The sequence below is a fragment of the Podarcis cretensis genome, assembly GCF_951804945.1.
Source record: "Podarcis cretensis genome assembly, chromosome: 3".
Lineage (NCBI taxonomy): Eukaryota > Metazoa > Chordata > Lepidosauria > Squamata > Lacertidae > Podarcis > Podarcis cretensis.
Genome location: NC_137172.1, coordinates 22,373,348 through 22,392,992, shown reverse-complemented (window position 1 = coordinate 22,392,992; position 19,645 = coordinate 22,373,348). Strand labels below are relative to the sequence as shown.

The window sequence follows — 19,645 nt, the reverse complement described above, 5'->3', positions numbered from 1 at the left end:
CTAAAGTTGGAATAATTAACTCTTTAAAATTGGTTCTTTTAAGTCTCTCCTGTGTATGTTCATGGCCAGAGACTACTGTGTCAAATTGTTATTGATGATACAATGATTCATATTGTCTAAATCTACAGCTTCTGACAATTCCTGAATATATCCATATTTTAAAATCAGTGCTACATGATATAAGTGTTGAAACCATTTAGTTGGTCTTCCTTCACTTTCTCTGTCATTAATAAGAGGTGAATATTTTGGTTTGATATGGGCTTCATACACTGGTAAAGATGCAGGATTGTAAAATGTAATTTCTTGTACCCACATAAATTTAAGCACAAATAACCATTAACTGCATGTGTTTTCTATTAAAAACCAGCAAGTGAACATTTATGGAAAGTGCTCAGATTATATAGAAATAAATTTTAGAACCCCAGAGGTAGTTGCATAATGTTGCAAAAAAATTACTGTGTTAGCCTTTACAATCACTGGCCTAACTGTTCATAAAACAGTTGTAGAAATAGTAGTTCCAGTGGTTCAGCAAGACAGGAGTAACATATTTCTCCTCACTATAATTGTATAGTGGCAGAAGGCTGAATATGTGTTGCCAGGAGCCCATAGTGTTTGACTAGATAAACTGTCTTAGTAATTCTCATGTTTTATGGGCCAGAGACTTGATTTCTGAACTTCCATGGCTGTCGACTCTGCAGCCTCTGGGAATCCATGGCCGGCTACTCCGAACTGTTTTTCAAGTTTGTCTTGTCAAGTTTGTTTTGTACTTATTTATTAACAGGATTAAAAGAAAAGGCTATCCTCAACCCTCAAAACTAGTTCCAATCTAGCAGTCTTGTCTAAACAGTGTTCAGATTATTAGGAATGGGATCTTCTCAACAGGCTAAATGCTTTGTTACCATAAGTCTGGTGCCAAAATGCTTGAACTAGTCAATGAAGTAAATTTTCAGGCTTTATTGTAGAGTAAAGCAACCCTGTAAGTGGTCACTTTCTAAAGCTCAGTGTTATGTTAAGCACAGTATAAATGGGTAAACAATTCCTGGTTTCATATGTGTTTCTGAAGCATGTACTATAAGAAGAGTGACATAAGGGCATTTTACTACATTCTTAGTTTCCTAGTTTCGTTGTATAATCTAGAGGTACTAATTACTACTACTTTTTCTCTTAGGAAATTCCGAGTTAAAATAAATGTTGCATCCTGCATTATCTGAAGCCTTTCAAGCTTAATCAGTTCCTGTTGGCTGAAGGAATGTAAACCCTAAGGTTTTAGATCTGTGCAAAAATTGGCAGAGCTGCAGTTGACAGGTAAATACTGTTTTTACTGTAGACGCAGTGCAGTGAAACACATAATTGGTCTCTCTACATGTTGAAACCATATTCATTAATAGCATTTATTTGTTTAGAATAGATACCTGATAAAAAATCCATTTCCTTTTAAACATCCATTATATCTGTGATCCTTCATTTTCAGGCTGTTAAATGGAGGTCAGCTAGTGGTATGCCTTTAGTAGTAGCAGCTTACAATTTCTGTAATCAAATATAGGGCACCGTTAGCTGGCTTGTGACACATTTAAGTATATTCTCTTACATTCATATACAGTGGTGCCCCGCAAGACGAACGCCTTGCAAGACGGAAAACCCGCAAGATGAAAGGGTTTTCCGTTTTGGAGGCGCTTCACAAAACGAATTTCCCTATGGGCTTGCTTTGCAAGACGAAAATGTCTTGCGAGTTCCTGCGGGGTTCCCCCCCCCTTTCCTAAGCCGCTTATCAGCTGATCTGCTAAAAGCCGCTAAAACGCTAATAGTGCTAATCCGCTAAGCTGTCAATGGGCTTGCTTCGCAAGACGAAAAAACCGCTATACGAAGAGCCTCACGGAACGGATTAATTTCGTCTTGCGAGGCACCACTATTCATTATGAAGTTGCCCAGCACTGCTTTAGAGAGTTTTTCATGCCTTATACCTGTGCACTACAAATCCTGTTCCCTAGAGCTAAAGTTGGCAGTTCCAGGCAACAAGCAATTCCTGGATTTAGATTATCAGAAATGTTGGAAAGAAATAAAATAAAAGTGTACTTGCAGACATTTGTATATCCAAATGTCTATAGCTATGCTCTGCCTCCACTGTCAGAGGCAATATGCCTCTAGATACCAGTTACTGGGATTCTCAGGTGTGTAGAGTGCTGTTGCACTAAAAGTCCTAATTGTAGAGACATTTCGTTTGCCTCTGTGATAACAGGATTCTAGGCTAGTGGGCCATTAGCCTGATCCAGGAGTGCCTTCTCAAACTATTATCTAGATCCATGCCACATTGTTAAATTGTTTGTGCTCTCATAATCCAGTGACCTCCAGTGTGGGTGCCACTATTGGCCATATGCTTCATGGTATGTGGCCAGAACTGTTGGGAAGACTCATCCCACATACACTGTAGCCCAGTAGAATTGATAACAAGTTGCAAAATATACAGTCGTGCCTTGCAAGACGAAAATAATCCATTCCACGAGTCTCTCGTCTAGCGGTTTTTTTCGTCTTGCGAAGCATCCCTATTAGCGGCTTAGTGGCTATTAGCGGCTCTTGGCTTAGAAAAAGGGGGGGAAGGGAAAAAAACTCGCAACTCTCGCAAGACGTTTTCGTCTTGCGAAGCAAGCCCATAGGGAAATTCGTCTTGCGAAGCGCCTCGAAAAACGGAAAACCCTTTCGTCTAGCGGGTTTTTCGTCTTGCGAGGCATTCGTCTTGCGGGGCACCACTGTAACTTGATTGTGGTAGCCTTTCGAATTGCGATTACTTCCCTAAAGTTTTATTGATACTCAACTTGCTGAATAAGATAGTTGGCAAAGTTCTTTCTCCATTATTCAGAATCATTAATGAAACCTCAGACTTGCCCCTCTTAAAGCATTGTTTTCCATTGTATCTGAACTGCAAAGTTGTGATTTGCCTTTGACCTCCAAAGCAGGGTGGCAGTCCTTTGTTTGGAGGGCAAGGGAAATCAGTTTGCTGGTTCAGGTAGAATGGTAAATTGGTTTGCCTAAAAAACAAAAGGAATCAACAAAGCAGACCATGTAGTTGGCATAAGGCTCATTCCCCAAACAACAAACCAGATTACATGTGAAATGACCCGTTGGTACTAGCTCACAGTTACCTGTTCATAAATGAAAGTAATAATTTATCTCATATATGTGTTCTGAACTGAAATGCTTACATTTTGCACATAAGCAATCCTACGTATATAAGTGAAGCATAACTAAAATATCTGTGAAGCTTTCTGAAGTGTATTTTAATGCTGAACGGTAGTGATCCTTTTCCGAAGATTTCATTCTAAAGCTGCTTGACTCTTAATATATTAGTCGTGTGGTGGGCTGTTACGAAGACCCTTTTGAAATTGTGCTATTATTCCTCTGCATCACTGGTTCATAGAATGTAGCAAATGCTACCTACTTTATGTTGTGTTAAGGTAAAATAGATGTTTTAACATACCATTTTATCACTTATGGTGGTTGTGTAGGGTAAAAAAAGAATTTTGGGAGATAGTGTACTCAAGAAAATTTTTTAAAGAATGTTTCCCAAGAACCCAGCTTTTCTTTGGGGAATAATAATGACAGAAATCCCCAAAAAACAAATTAACTTATGGATGTATGTAACAACAGCTGCCCAAATTCTAATTGAACAAAAATGTGGAACAGGTATTGTCCCATCAAGAGAAGAATGACATCTCAAAATACTAGAATATATAAAATTAGCCAGTATGACAAACAGATTAATAAATAAAGATAAGAGACTGAAAGAGTATTGGATATTACATACAGATTATATGGAAAAGTATTATAACAAGAAAATAATCATAACAGGTTGAAAAAACACTCAGCAATATATGTTACAACATGAGAAGATGTAAAATAATGAAAATAATTTAGAAGAGTAAGAAAATGCAGTTAAAAGGTCAGATAGGAAACCATGGAAAGAGTGAAAGGGAATTATAAGTAAAGAGATATAGGATTTAAATAACTTGAAAGAACGTAGTTATGTCGTTATTATTACTACTTTTTCATGTTTTATTTTTATTCAATTGTCTTTCTTAACATTTTGTGCATGACTGTAACATAGTATGTGTTCTTGGTGAGATATAACAGAAAAGCAAATAAGAAATATTTTTTTAAAAAAATAGAGATGTGTCAACATTCATTGTATACCTGTAGATGTACATGAAGCAAAAGCTGCTTTTTAAATTGGAACATAAGATTCTGTGTTTATGTTGGAAGACCTTTTATTTTATTTTTTTACTTTGTTTTTTCTTTGTGTTAACATTTCAATACAAATGAATTAATCAAACATCTGTATGCTAGTATAGGCCATGGAAGCTCTGGTTTAGAATGGCATAGCACCATCGTAATCAATAAATTTCTGTAATCCAGCTATATAATGGGTGCATTTAATTGGTAAACGACATACAATTTTGATTCAGGGAAGGAAGCCATGAGACAATCTTTGCATTCATAAGAGTCCAATGGAGTAACACTTAACTATACAACTTTATACTGGCTGTAACTGAGAAGTAAGCATGTTTGCTAATTTCTGTTTAAAGAAGCAAATAAAGCACCCTCCCCTTACACATGGAAACCAGTATGTTGGGGTACAGGGTTGCAGACATTAGTTCTCTGTGCGCAACATTTTTTTTTATATGCAGGAGCTTTCATGTTCGTTACTTTCCCACCTACAGTCTGATGCTACAGTCCCTAGAGGTCTGCATGAGTAGATAGCTTTCATAATACTTAAAAGGAAAGGGTAAGGACAATAAACAGCAGATATTAGTAGTCTTTCTGTCTGCCATGCCAATCTATTGTTCACCATAGTTTTGGCAGCCATGGTCAGGTTGTGTTGAATGATTCAAACAGTTCTATACTTGTATTGATGGTCAAATTTTGTTTTGCAGATTTCTTTGCAAATTAGGTAAACATGGGTGCATTTTTGGATAAACCAAAAACTGAGAAGCATAATGCTCATGGGGCAGGAAATGGACTGCGCTATGGCCTCAGCAGTATGCAAGGATGGAGAGTGGAAATGGAAGATGCTCACACAGCTGTTGTAGGAATTCCTCATGGTTTAGAGGACTGGTCCTTTTTTGCTGTTTATGATGGTCATGCAGGATCTCGTGTGGCAAATTACTGCTCAAACCACTTATTAGAACACATCACTAACAATGAAGACTTCAGGGGAGCAGAACAGCCCGGCTCTGCTCTTGAACCTTCAGTGGAAAATGTAAAGAGTGGAATCAGAACTGGCTTTTTGAAAATTGATGAGTACATGCGCAATTTTTCAGACCTCAGAAATGGCATGGACAGGAGTGGCTCAACAGCTGTGGGAGTTATGATTTCACCTGAGCACATTTACTTTATCAACTGTGGAGACTCGCGTGCTGTTCTCTATAGGAATGGACAAGTCTGCTTCTCGACACAGGATCACAAGCCTTGCAATCCAAGGGAGAAAGAGCGAATCCAGAATGCAGGAGGGAGTGTCATGATCCAGCGTGTTAATGGCTCGTTAGCAGTTTCTCGTGCTCTGGGGGACTATGACTACAAATGTGTGGATGGCAAAGGTCCTACAGAACAACTTGTTTCTCCGGAACCTGAGGTTTATGAAATTGTAAGAGCAGAAGAAGATGAGTTTATTGTCTTGGCTTGTGATGGAATCTGGGATGTAATGAGCAATGAGGAGCTCTGTGAATTTGTTAAGTCTAGGCTTGAAGTATCGGATGATCTGGAAAAAGTGTGCAATTGGGTAGTGGATACTTGTTTACACAAGGTATGCAACTTACTCTTTCTCTCCAAATAATTGAATAAAGTTTTTCTTTTTTTGCAAAATCAGAAAACTTCGTTTAGTAAAATAGCATTGAAAGGATAGTTTCCCAGTAAAGAATAAGTCAGTGCAAATTCATGCAGTTGCAAGCTTGTTAGGAGATCACCCAGCTATGGATTTATGATTTTGAAGGAGGATTGATAAAATCCAACTTCAGTAGTGCAGCTTAGTACATTTGAAAATGATTATTTTTGACAGTGTTTCTCAGTATTCAGAAGATGAATGTAGAAGGCTTGGATTGCCAGAATTGAGCAGTTTTTTCCTTGAGTATTCTGAAATGTTTTTAAATGAACTTTGATTATCAATATATTAAAAGGAATGTCAATGAATGGTGCAGCATTTCTTTTCTACTAAGGGTTGTGCAAATTAAGGTGGAAATAGATATCAAGGAATAAAGTAAAATACATTCTTAACCACAATAGGTCACATGAGAAACATATGTTTAGGAACATATACTTACTTAAACAAAATCTGAGTTAAGAAATGTATGTCTAACCAGTAGTATTTAAGATTTTTAAAAATTTACACTGAATAATCAGGTGGTCTGAAGTTGTGAAAGAGTGAAGCTAAATCTCAAATTTGTACTATTTTTTTCCTCCCAAAATATAGGGAAGTCGTGATAACATGAGTATTGTTCTAGTTTGCTTTTCAAATGCTCCTAAGGTCTCAGATGATGCAGTGAAAAGAGATGCAGAATTGGATAAGCACTTGGAATCACGGGTGGAAGGTAAGAAATTGCATTCTGAATTAGAAGCTTCCTTTAGTTGGTGATGCACACAAACACACACCCAAGCTCCCAGAAGCAACTAAAGAGCTTTCGTCAAAATTTCACTGGAGTATAGCACTAGTACAGCTAAAGAGAATTTTTGGTCATAAATGTACATCTGAACCACAGGAATCCAGAGAGTAACACAGTGTAATTGCTGGTCTTTTTGTCTGGGCTTGTACAGATAGTTCAGCTCCAAAATTCAGTTTCTTATTTGAAGAATATGCATTATTTTGCAAATCTGCCCACTGGCCAATTATTAGTAGTGCAAGGTGTTAACGTTTTAAAGCATGGTACAATTTCTCCTATCGTGCCAGCAGATGCATTGGGACTTCTTCTCTTCCCACTTCTGCACCTCCCTCCCCATCTTTTTCAGAGAGTCCTCCAATCCTCAAGCAGATTTTTAGGGTGCACAGGGGGAGGGGGGTGCCAGAAAGAGGGAGGGAAAGTCCCGTTGCTCTTGGACCAACCCATTGGGTGCCACTCACATTGTAAAGTTAGGAATGTTAGCTCATCTTTGAATAAAACATAATCTCTTACTAAGCATAGCAAATTCTTTTACAGAGCAGGCAAAGTGGCTTATATTTTTCAACTACTCTAGCTATGGGATAATTTGGATTGGTGTATGTGGTTTGATATGCTGAACTGGCAACACCACCGTTCATATTTTGCAAGCTCTCTCTACATAAGAATAGCTGCCTGGAAGGTTAAAATATACTCGAAAGTCCTGGTGCATATTTGGTGTGTGTTTACAAACCTGAGATTTTACTCAGGAACATAATGAGTTGAATTATGTAATATCTGTGTGCCTAAATGTTTTTAAATCAATCTGAAGTTTAATTGGGAGATGAGAAATAGCCAGAAACCTTAGTTTAATGGTATATTTTTGTGGTAGTATATGGTACCAATTTTACTTGAGTACAGGCTGTTTTCAGTATAAATTACTTCAGAGGTAAGCCACTTCCCCCTACCCCACCTCCTTTTGAAGTGTTCCTTGTGAAGCTGACATCCTGTTCGTATAAGGGTGCAAGGAATGAAGTATCTTCAAGGTAGAAGGAGGTTAGGAGCTTGGGTATAAGTCAGGGATGCACCACCTGTGCCCTTTCAGGTGATGCTGTACTGGAACTCCTATCAGCCCCAGTTGATGGTCATGGATCTAGAGAATTTTAGTCCAGCAACATCTGGAAGGTTACAGGCTTCCCACCTCATATAAATGCCAGTATTAAATGTTCTGAGGGAAGCTGGTATTGCTTTTCAAAGACCTCAGTATCTTTTACTTTCATATATTTTGGGAGAAATGGAAGGATAACATTCAGACCTTGAGAATAGAAACTACTATTTTGCATAATGGACTTTTGAATATTGCAGTTATACATTTTTTGGAAACTTTGAAAGGAATACCGGTGTAAACTTACCATTCTAGTTCCACCTATTCATATTAATTTGATGCTGCTCTACTTTTGCTTCCTGACCCACAAAATCAATAACCAACTTTTCCCCCTCAGTTCTCTTTTGTGAAGTTTTGTGAAGTTTTGTAGGCTCTCCATTTAAACCAGAGTGACTGATAAATGTGACTCATAACTAAGTTTTCTGGAAAGGTTTAAATTGCAATATATTCCTAGGCAAATTAGGCTAATTTGGATATGGTAATTTGCATCAGAGAATTGCCAGTCTGCATTGGAAAACTATTCTGATGCCCTAGAATAGGATACAATTTAGCATATTTATTTTATTTGTATTTATTTTACTTAGCATATTTATTTTACATGTATTTTACTTGTAAACAAAGCTTTATAATACCCCATACTATATTTTGCCCCAATGCAGCAGAAGTATTTTACCTGAAATATTTGAGGGCAGGAAATTAAAACACACTTAATGTTGTTTAAACATTATATTGCATATAATTCCTTATTGGAATACTGTAATTGTAAAAATTTAAAGTACAATAACATATACTTCCCCCCTGTTGTTTAAATTTAAGGTGGTGGTGGGGAGTTTATCCAGTGCTCTGCTTGCGGAGTTGCACTTGTGCAGTGGAACTTCCTCTCCTCTCTCCATGCACCCTCTAAATCTGCTCTGGAGGTTCATCCAATCCTCTGGAGCAGATTTTGAGGCGGTGTGGGGAGTTGTAGGGGACAGGAAAGAGTGAAAAGTTCTTTTGCGCAAGTGAAAGTCTGCTGTGCTGGTGGGACAGCAGCATTGGATATGGCCAAAAGCTACTGAAAACCATTTAAACTGAAAACGAAAGAACTAGGCATACTTGCAAGGCATGAGGACCTAAAAAAATGATAGTTACAATTTTGAAATTGCCAGTCTTGCCTAATATTGTATTTGCAGTAATGAACTTATGAAACATAAAATCTTCCATGGAAATAATGCTCTGAAAAGTTGTCCGCAACACCTCTGATAATGGAGTATGATGTGGAGATGTGTTGACAGCATCTTCAACCAAGTATATGTTTCTGCTCACGTAACCATGTTTGATAACTCAGGTCTGCACACCTTGCTTGTACTCAGTCCCAGAAAGATTAAAACTCTGTGACCAAACAGTGAAAAGTGCACCATGTGAAGCTAAAGTCTGCACCTCATATAGATTACTGTAAATATGTATGATTTCTTTTTACATAAACTTTCAATCTTTATTATGAACCGGCATTAAAGTTCCCTCCCCCCAGCTATTAGAGATCTTCACCCTTATTGACCATGAAGGTTTCAGCAGGCATTGCTCTCACTTATTGACCAGGATAGGCTGAAGGGATCCCTAGTTAGATGGCTTGGTTCCTGTCTGTATTGATAATGGGGGGAACTGGTTTAGGGTACTTGGCTACGCTCCACACTTCATGCTATAAAGCACCTACTGAAGAGGCAGATGCAACATTGAATTCAAAGGGCCACTGTCTTATTTGAACAATCAACAAAATTGTTTGGGTCATCTGTGTATGGGGCTTTCAGTTTTTTTCTGTTTGCTTCCTTGATTTAACTATTGCAATGTACTGTTAAAGGATGTATCTTGAAAGCATCGCCCAGTAAGCTTGCAGAATTGACTTGCTTATCAAACATTTTCTTGGAATCTCTTCATTTAACTCCTAGAAGTTCCCCTGGATACAATACTTGGCATTGTCTGAGCTAATGGTTGGTTGTAAACTGTTTTTTATTAGCTTCTCAAGCTTCCTTGCAGATCCTGACTGGGTACAAAATTAAATGTGTTTGTTGTCCTTAACAGTGTGGTGAAAGAGTTTTGTGAGTTGGAATGGGGTGAATAATGATCAACTGGATGATGAAATATGTCTTCATGACAGTACCTATTCCAAGGGTTAAATGAAATCTTTTATTTAGCATTAATATTGTCTAGGATAGTTCTTAGAATAGTGCATGGATGAGCTTTTTCAAGTACTAAAAAGTACTACATTCAGATAAGTTACTGTTTAAAAACATTAGTTTTTTTAGGGACACTTGCAGGTAATCAAGCTGTTAATTTATTAAACAGTCTGGTCATAATGCTGTAGAAAATACGACGTAGCATTTGGGTGGAATGGAATGGAAAATTATTATCTGGATGGGTGTTACCTAATATGCCCAAGTTGCTTACCTTTGTGCAGTTCCTGAACTATAGAAGTATGTGTTTATACCATTACCAGGGCACCTTGAGTCTTGTCTGAATCAGGAATGGAAATGGCATTGGAAAAATATATAGACTAATTCAGCTGGAAAATTCACAGCCTAAGATTAGGTCAATATGAAATTTAGCTGTCCACTTCCCACTGTGGTCTCCTTCTCTCCAACTTACAGTCCTGGGAATCTCAGCAGGGGCAGGCTTTGGAAAGGGGGCACAAGGGCTCCAGTGGGGTCCTTGGGCCCTCCCATTTCTCCAAAGCTGGGTAAGTGTTAACTAGGCTTTGGGAAGGAAACTATAGGACCCTCTCAGGACCCCTACACTACCTTCCCGTAGCTGGGGAAGTGCTTACTGGCCGCCCTCTCCACTCTGGGGAACTGGTTGTGCTGCCCTAAAACCACCTCTGATCTCAGTGCTCAGAAGAAGGGGTCCTACACTGCTGCTTTGCTGCAATAGTTTAAAATTAACTATAAATGTTTAAAGTTACTTTAAACAGCATTTCCCACTGTTATGGCAAAGCAGCAGTAGTGCAGATGCACTGTGGGTGATCACAGTGTCTTGCTCTGTGAAAGGCCCCTTCAAGACATAGGGAGCTGCCTTATACCAGGTGAGGCCACTGTTCTAGCTCAGTATTGCCTACACAGACTGACTCTCCGGAGTTTCAGACAAGAATCTTTCTTGGCTACATCCAGAAATGCCAGGGATTGAAACTGGATCTTCTACATGCAGAGCAGATGATGTAGCACTGAGCTACAGTCCCACCCCTCCTCAAACTGATATTTGGGGTGGGCATGCCAGAGTGTACGTGAGTTGCTGCCACTTTGACATCAGAAAAGAAAGCATGGCTAGTGAATAGGAGAGTGGACTAACTAGAAGCATGGTGGAGTTGTCTTGATGGTGGTGGGTAGGCTTGTCAGCAGCAGATGTGGGTACACAATCTGTGGTCCCTCCCAATCCAATTCCAATAAATATCTGTTGCTTGTAGACATAAGGCATTGCAAATACAGTAGAATCCTATTAGCACAGACATAAAACATGGATAAATATATTCTCTGTTTAAAATGCAGTCAAAATAATAGACATAACACTTCCTGGGGTTACCCTTAGATTTAGCTTGCTCAAATTAACAAGTCATATTTACAAACCACTGACATTTGGTTCAGGTTTCTCACTCATGTGGCTCAGTGTGACTCATGATGGGATCAGTTTTGCCCACACAAAGGTTCCACCGTGTATGCGCACCTTGCAGTATTTTGCCTCAATGTTAAGCACTTTTTGCTGAATATACTAAGTTTATTAAATGTTCAGCATAGTCAGCCACCTACTTGATCTGTCTACTTAGTTTTGGTTCTTGGAGCATATTAATCTGGGTGCTATCTTCAAAATTTTTTTCAAAGGGGGTTGGCTAGTTTGTCCTTCTCTGGGTGAGACTTGCAGGCTGGAACTGAAGGTAATTGAGTCCAACATCACTTGGAGGGCCCCATGGCTACCCAAATGTACCTGATTGCCTAGCATAATTTATATTGTTTATCAACCACTGTGTCACAAAGTCGTATATAAGCTTACCTGGTTTTGCACCTTTGCATGTTGTTGAGAAAATAAGATTGTGTGTCTTATCTAGGTCAGTTCACATGCAGAACCATGCCCTATTTGGTACTATAAGAATGAGGCTTGTACTGTTGCATTCAGCCTGGAGAACTATGGTTTGTACCTGCCCAGCAATCCCTGCCTTAAATCCTGGTCTGCAGGGGAAGCACAAATAATACATGTTAATTGCTTGATATGTTAGATTAGTAGAAGTGTCCTACCCCCATGTCCAGAAGGTTCCCAAGTCTGACCACGCCCAATATCCATTCATTGAGTGTGGATGTCTACACAGGGGAATCTGGAAGTCTCTAGTCATTGCTCAATGCATAGATGTCAAGGTTAGGGCCACCAACAGAACTTGCATGTAAACGATGTGTGACAGTTTAATGGCTCTTCTGGGGAAACTGGTGGAAAGTATTGTTAAATATAAAATAAAGCATATAGAAGAACAAGTCTTGTTGAAGCAGAGCCAGCATGGCTATTGCAGGGGCAAGTCCTGCCTTAATAATCTATCAGAGTTATTTGAGTGTCTACAAGCACTTGACATAGTGTACTTGGACTTTCAAAAAGCTTCCAGCAAGGTAAAAGGTAAAGGTACCCCTGCCCGTAGGGGCCAGTCTTGCCAGACTCTAGGGTTGTGCGCTCATCTCACTCTATAGGCCGGGAGCCAGCGCTGTCCGGAGACACTTCCGGGTCACATGGCCAGCGTGACAAGCTGCATCTGGCGAGCCAGCGCAGCACACGGAACGCCGTTTACCTTCCCGCTGGTAAGCGGTCCCTATTTATCTACTTGCATCCGGGGGTGCTTTCGAACTGCTAGGTTGGCAGGCGCTGGGACCGAGCAGCGGGAGCGCACCCCGCCGCAGGGATTCGAACCGCCGACCATGCGATCGGCAAGTCCTAGGCGCTGAGGTTTTACCAGCAAGGTACTTCTAAGTAAGGGACGCAGGTGGCGCTGTGGGTTAAAGCCTCAGCGCCTAGGGCTTGCCGATCGAAAGGTCGGCGGTTCGAATCCCTGCGGCGGGGTGCGCTCCCGCTGCTCGGTCCCGGCGCCTGCCAACCTAGCAGTTCGAAAGCACCTCCGGGTGCAAGTAGATAAGTAGGGACCGCTTACCAGCGGGAAGGTAAACGCGTTTCCGTGTGCGGCTCTGGCTCGCCAGAGCAGCGATGTCACGCTGGCCACGTGACCCGGAAGTGTCTCCGGACAGCGCTGGCCCCTGGCCTCTTAAGTGAGATGGGCGCACAACCCCAGAGTCTGTCAAGACTGGCCCGTACGGGCAGGGGTACCTTTACCTTTACCTTTACTTATAAGTAAATTTAGCAGTCATTGAATAAGAGGAGTGGTCCTCTTGTGGATCAGGATTTGGTTAGGTAGCAGGAAGCTACCTAACTTAGACCTACTTGGACAGCTTCCCAAATGAAGAAATGAAGAAAGTGGAGTCCCCTAAGGGTCAGTATTGGGACTTGTGCTTTTTAACTTGTTCAAAAATGATCTAGAATTAGGTGTGAACAGAGAGGCAGCCAGGTTTGCTGATGATAGTAAAAATTGTTCAGAGACACTAATACAGAAAGATTATGACAGGATTCAAAAGGATTCTCCAGACTGAGTGAATGGGCAGTAAAATGGGGAAGAAAGTTATTTTGTTATTGCCTATATGAAAGCAAGGAGGAAGTCTGGCAGATTGGAAAATAGTGCATTCAGGCTAGATTATTTTCCATTTGAAAAAAAACGATAGCATCATGGAGAGGATCCCATCCCATGCTGCATCCCATGTTTCCCCTCTAAGTGCTACTGTATGTGGTTGTTCCTAGGCTTACCCCTAGATTGTTCCACTCAAACAGAGGCCATTCTCCTGTTCCTCATAGTAGTTGCTGGAGTGAGACAGGACTCATGGGGTATAATGCTATGTTCTATCTTCACTGTTGGAGGCATCATGCCTCACAGCACCATTTGCTGGGAATTGCAAGTGGAGAGGCTGTCACTGTACTCAGATTCTGCTTGTGGGTATCTCATGGAGGTCTGGTTGGCTGCAGAACATAGGATGCCTTTTTGCCTGATCCAGCTGGCATTTTTTTTATTATGTGGAGTTAGGGGTAGGGCAACTGAATAATTTCAGGCCTGTAAGTTCCCAAGAACAACCTCTGCAATGGAATATGTTTACAAATGGCATGCAAAATGAAAATTAGTTGCACAGTGGCTATATAGTGACTAGATCTCCACAAAAACCTCCTTGACATTTCAGTGTGGTTCTTTAATCTTGAGAAGAATGAAAATCTTTCACAACAACCTGCCAAACATATCATCTATTTATTCCCAATATAAACTCTGTTATTAGCAGGTACACTGAAGTTAAGATTATTGTGGTATAGAGAAGTTTATGTGAGAGGCTTAGCCAGAATGGTTTGTGTGTAAGGGGAAAATCTGAGAGCTAAGTATAAAGGTAAGTTGAGTTTCATGCATTTTGTCTTATTAGACAAAGAAAGTAATGTAAATCATAATCAGGAATTCAGAGGGAATCTTGCATTTCAATATAACTATCACTTTCTGAATTGGTTCAGTTTCCACCTTTTGTAAAATAAGTATTTTGAACCTGAAAGGCATGCATCTGGCATTAAATAGTTTATAACTGAATTGTACAAAATTCAGTTAATACAATCATCAGTTTATTATGGCCATAGACCAGCAGTTTCCAATTAATACTAAATTTGGAAGTTCTTTATCTTTAAATATTTGTTTGGTAACTTACATTCTTCGTGAAAGTTGCATCCTCAGAGGAAAGAACTCAAAATATGAAAGTGTAGTTAGAGGAAAAAATAATTGCTACTAAATCTGCAAAACAGTAAAGGCAACTCATGGAAGCTATTGTGCTAGTTTTTCTACTCCTCTGCTTACAGGACACTAGTTTCCTTAAAGAGTGGTGTTGGAAGCTTGACTTCTCTAGTACAGTGTTTCCCAACCTTGTGCCTCCAGCTGTTTTTGGACTACAATTCCCATCATCCCTTGCTACTGGTCTTGCTAGTCAGGGATGATGGGAGCTGTAGTTCAAAAACAGCTGGAGGCACAAGGTTGGGAAACACTGCTCTAGTATACTTACAAGAGGATGGCTGAGCACTCCCCTATTGATTAAAAGTACTCATATTTAAGTTAACCTTACTTCCTTTGTGGTAAAGTTGGTTGAATGGCCTGAAGTGAGCAAGTACGCCACTTAACAGCCTGTAGTTCTGTAAACTTGTGCAAGAATCCACACTGACAGCACATTCCCCTACTTAACTCTTCTCCAAAGGTAGTGGTTGTTGGGCCATGCTTCTGAGCTTTATAGGTGCTTTTCCTAACAACCAAGAAACTTAATGGGCTCAAATGTTTGTGGCATTTACATGTCTAAATACATTTGCTACAATCAGTGCTTGCTTGGTCCCACATTGTGGGGATTTGTAGCATTACATTTTATACTACAAAACTTGTTGCAAGAGGGACTTTGTGAAGGGCCCTTTCATGAAGTGCTTGTACTATCGGGAAGCTTGCTAGAGCTTGTCCCCAGTCTAGGGGGATCCATTCCATTGGTGCAAAAAGTAAGGAGATTTTTAGTATCATTTCTGTACTCTGCTTCATAACCGGACCCACGTGCCGCATAACTTCAGAAGTTTAAAAGCCTAGCTTCTTATGTTTTTCAGGAAGAACTACTGTTTGGTAATTGCAATAAAATACGTTATTTCCTTCAGTGGAATAATTACCTTTTTCTGGCCACTAGGCTGAGCACTTCTAAGATGCAATATGTTCAAAATGTACCATAGATCATGATGCATCAAACCGATTAAAAGGAGGGGCGGTGTCTTTTATTACCACAGACAATTTCATATACAGGATAGCTCATGTATAGTGTTAAGCCGAAATATTCAACATAATAAGTTACCCATATTTTTTCAACCCTGTGTGTGCTGCTTTTGATTTTTTTCTCTACAGGAATTGCCCAAGTCATTCAATGTCCTGTACGTTGGATGAACTGTAACAACTTTAAGTGACACATACTTGACAAGAAATGAGAGTTAGAGTATTGAAGGACTTTTATTTCAAGATAGAAGAATATAAAGAAAACAGAAGAGAATTCAGAAGAGCAGACTTATTTTTCCCTTACTTTTTTCTTTCACTTCAGATTTCGCCTAATTCCAATAAATACTCTGGCCATTGACAAATGTCTATTGTTTTCTTAATTAAGTAGCTTGAATTGGAACTGTGGTCCAAGAGATGTTGAGATTGTAGTTTTGCATAATTTTTCACAGAACAGGATTGCAGAAAATCCTTTGGGGCAATATGATTTCTTGACTTCACGTAACAAGGGAATGTGTTAGAAAGCTTCATAGAGTAACTTAGATTTTTTTTATTTGCGTTGGGTGTTTAAATTAATCTTTCAGGTTTAATCAAGAATTCACATGTTACCAAATTTTGGTGGGAGGAATGTTTGAGGGATGTTTTTGGAACTTGCACATCACCCTTGAAAACAACAAAACTATTCTTTCCACAGTTTTGTGTACATTTATGTGAATATAGTCAACCTGTTGAAAAGAGATGAGAAGTGTGTCTATGGTGTAAAGATACAGTGAAGAGAAAATATCTACAGCTTAAATGCACTTTTATAAATAGTAGTCAGCAATCATGTGTACTTCCTTTTGTTGTGGAAGAATGTCTAACTGACCCACTCTTGATTTGCAGCTTTCTTTTGTTTTATTTCTTTATTCTATAAATCAGTACATTAACTGCTATTATTTTATCTTTCTGGATTTTGAACTGGATGTGGATGAAATGTGAAGGCAAATAATAAGAATTATTGCACTAAGACTTCTATAGTTGAGCATAGCTTGATCATGGGAGTCCAAGTAAGCTCTAGAGTAACTACAAGGGTAATGGCTGTATTTTATTGGAGCTCTTTAATATGATGAAGGAACGGTGGGGGAGGGGGAATGAAGGTGGAGCTAGAAAGAAAAAGCCAGTTGAAAACTGCTTATACAACATTGTCTTCTGTTGAATATATTTCCCACCTAAAGCCACCAGGCGGTTGATTGAACCTTCTGTCAGTTTTCATTGAAGAATAGCATCCTTTAATATATTAGCTCATATTTTTCATTGAGGATAGAAAGGTATTGTTGGAATATAGGTAAGCATCATAGTGGCAGTGATGATAAAAGGAAGTGTAGAGCGGATGAATGGAGCCAGAGAGCTGGATGTCAAAATAAATAAGCAATTCTGAAAGAAAGTTGAAGGAAAAAGGTAGAAGGATGAAATGAAAATGCAGTTCTCTAAATGGTAATGAAAACTGGAAAAATATTACTAGATAAACTAGATAGGCAATCTTGCTTGGGACAGATGAAATTTTAAAACTCCAGACATGGAATCCGTGTGAGAGAAGATCTAGCTGTGAAGCTTCAGAGCGTCTTGTTCTCCATGTTTCTTAGAAGTTGCACTGCTAGTCCAATACGCAATTTCCTATTTAGATTACTGTATAATTTAAAAATATGTCAGGATCATAATAACTGTGCAAATGAGATTTTACACACAAGAGTTTCCATAGCAAATAGAACACCTTGGAGAAGTGTTTGTATGTGCCTGTGCGTACATCTGCCATTATTTGGGAGAGACCATGACTGCATTGCAGCCATGTACAAAATACTATAAAGTTGAATTCTCTAGATAGGGAATGAGAAGCCCAAAAATGTCTACTTGAGATCACTTTAGCTGTGTAGTCAGGCATTTCTAAGTTGGAGAATTATGCTGACCTTGGTAATTTTTTTCTCCCTCTAATATGAGCAGTAAAACAGGAATATTCCTATTGATTCTGTTCTCCAACCTAATCAGTGTTGGATTGTGCACTACTACCTCAATTTTCTAAGTGGGCATGAACACAAAACTATTGCCTTCCGTATACTAGGTGCTCAGCATCTCTTCTCCACACACACACCCTCCACCCACACACCCACACCCTTAGTGGTCATTTTGTAAAGCTTGCTTTCTAGGGCATGTGTGAAACTAGTGCCCAAAAGTAAGGAATATACACATACAATCGCACAGTATAGGCTGATGCATTGAAGTTTTGCTGTAATCTCTTTGGTTTGGAACACAGCCAACCTTTCAGACTGATACTAAAGTAACAAGTTGTCCATCCCTTTTTTAAATATATGGAAAACAATTGCTACATGTTGCGAAACACTTTATTGAGTGTATTATTTTGCTACACCTTCATGCAGGTAACATTTTTATATAGTTCTTGATGTGCACGTGTATTTGTACCAGGTCTGAGATATTTGCATTGAGTATCACGTGTAGGGTTTTCTGTGTCCCCTCTTGGTTGTAATAATTTGAGCATTTTCTTTTAACTAGAAATTATGGAGAAGTCGGGCGAAGAAGGAATGCCGGATCTTGCTCATGTAATGCGCATTTTGTCTGCAGAGAATATTCCAAACTTACCACCAGGAGGCGGTCTAGCTGGCAAGTAAGTGCAGAATGTCAATGAAACTCTTAATTATGGCTTTGAAACGGTGTATACAGGCTTACATCTTATATTGCTAAATCGTTCAGCCTGTCTTCTACATGCTATTCATTTCATAAAAGTGTAATTCAATCATCACTCCCACACATCTGAATGGAGGAAAGCTGGGCTGGGCTTGTTGACACATGCATGTATTTTAATCTTCCTTTGTGACTGATTTAAATGTATGGCATGGGCATATAGTTATTGCTGCATCTTTTTTTAACTACTTGCAGAAGCCAACAGTTTCAGTTGTATTTTTATCCCGCCCTTTCTTCAAGACATGGCAGAGATGCATTTTAGCTTAACGCTCTGTGTGGTAGGTAGGCTTGAGGGGGAAGAGTGTGCCCAAGACCACACTGTAAACCTAAGAGCCACTTCGGCAAAAGTGCTTTGGAGCTGTCTTTCAGAATGGCAGGTGGGGATGGCAAATTGTTGAATGTCTTCCATGTAGCCAGTATTTTGCACATTTACACAACAGCTCATGAAACAGTGCCATTGGCAGAATTTCTGGCCGCCAATTGGGAACCCTATAAGCAGAGCAATAGATTCCTACTGTTTAGCCATCTTGACTAATAGAGCAGCTTGTTTACTTTTGTATGTGAAAACCTGCTCAAAACATAACTTAGAATTTTACCTTTGTCTAGGCGAAATATTATTGAAGCTGTTTATAACAGGCTGAACCCACACAGAGAGAATGATGGGGTAAGTTCTGCATTTGATTGCTAGCATTTATTGATGCAAGTAAATTATAATATTTCAGTGGGGGATGTTATAACTGTGTTTGCAAGTGCATTGTTCCATGCCACCATAAAATACATTGAATTTAAAGGGTTAATGGATCCTCCTAGGATATCTTGTTCTGAAGAAGCAAACTGCTGCTATTGCTCTATACCAGAATGCAGGGTCACCAATATAAGCATTTCTTTAATACTATATGCTTACAGTAAATAGGTGAGAGACAGACATAAATGTGTGACACCTAATGTTGAGACTTCTTCATTTGTTAGGCCTTTATCAAATATGCAACTGGTCTTCCTGTTAGGTACAATTTAATTTGTTGTGCCATCTTGCCTAGTAGAAAGGCAATAGGGTGATCAAGTGGATACATTTATTTATTTTAAATTCCTAAACCACCCTTCAACTAGTAGATTCCAAGATAGTGTATAATAATAACAACAACAACAACAACTCATTTGTTCAAGCAATTAAAAAACACACAAATAGGAACTATTAAGTAGAGGCCATAAAATAAATGTAAAATGTATAAACAAATATGTGGCTGGGGAAACCCAGCCAGATGGGCAGGG

At 39.3% G+C, this 19,645-nt stretch overlaps 1 protein-coding gene across 5 annotated transcripts in view; it reads left to right on the top strand.

The window, feature by feature from the left end:
- The window catches only part of PPM1B (protein phosphatase, Mg2+/Mn2+ dependent 1B), a 41,740-nt gene that overhangs the window by 13,400 nt on the left and 8,695 nt on the right, over positions 1 to 19,645 (top strand). For 3 of the 5 annotated variants that reach the window (XM_079968820.1, XM_079968817.1, XM_079968818.1), the window contains exons 2-6: positions 1,169 to 1,305; positions 4,926 to 5,794; positions 6,458 to 6,575; positions 18,188 to 18,299; positions 18,983 to 19,040. In XM_079968820.1, the coding sequence (XP_079824946.1) occupies positions 4,949 to 5,794; positions 6,458 to 6,575; positions 18,188 to 18,299; positions 18,983 to 19,040 (1,134 nt within the window). In that variant the 5' untranslated portion in view covers positions 1,169 to 1,305; positions 4,926 to 4,948. Of the gene's footprint in view, positions 1 to 1,168; positions 1,306 to 4,925; positions 5,795 to 6,457; positions 6,576 to 15,778; positions 16,009 to 18,187; positions 18,300 to 18,982; positions 19,041 to 19,645 lie in introns of those variants that run through there. The other 2 variants (XM_079968819.1, XM_079968821.1) reach the window with 2 other exon arrangements.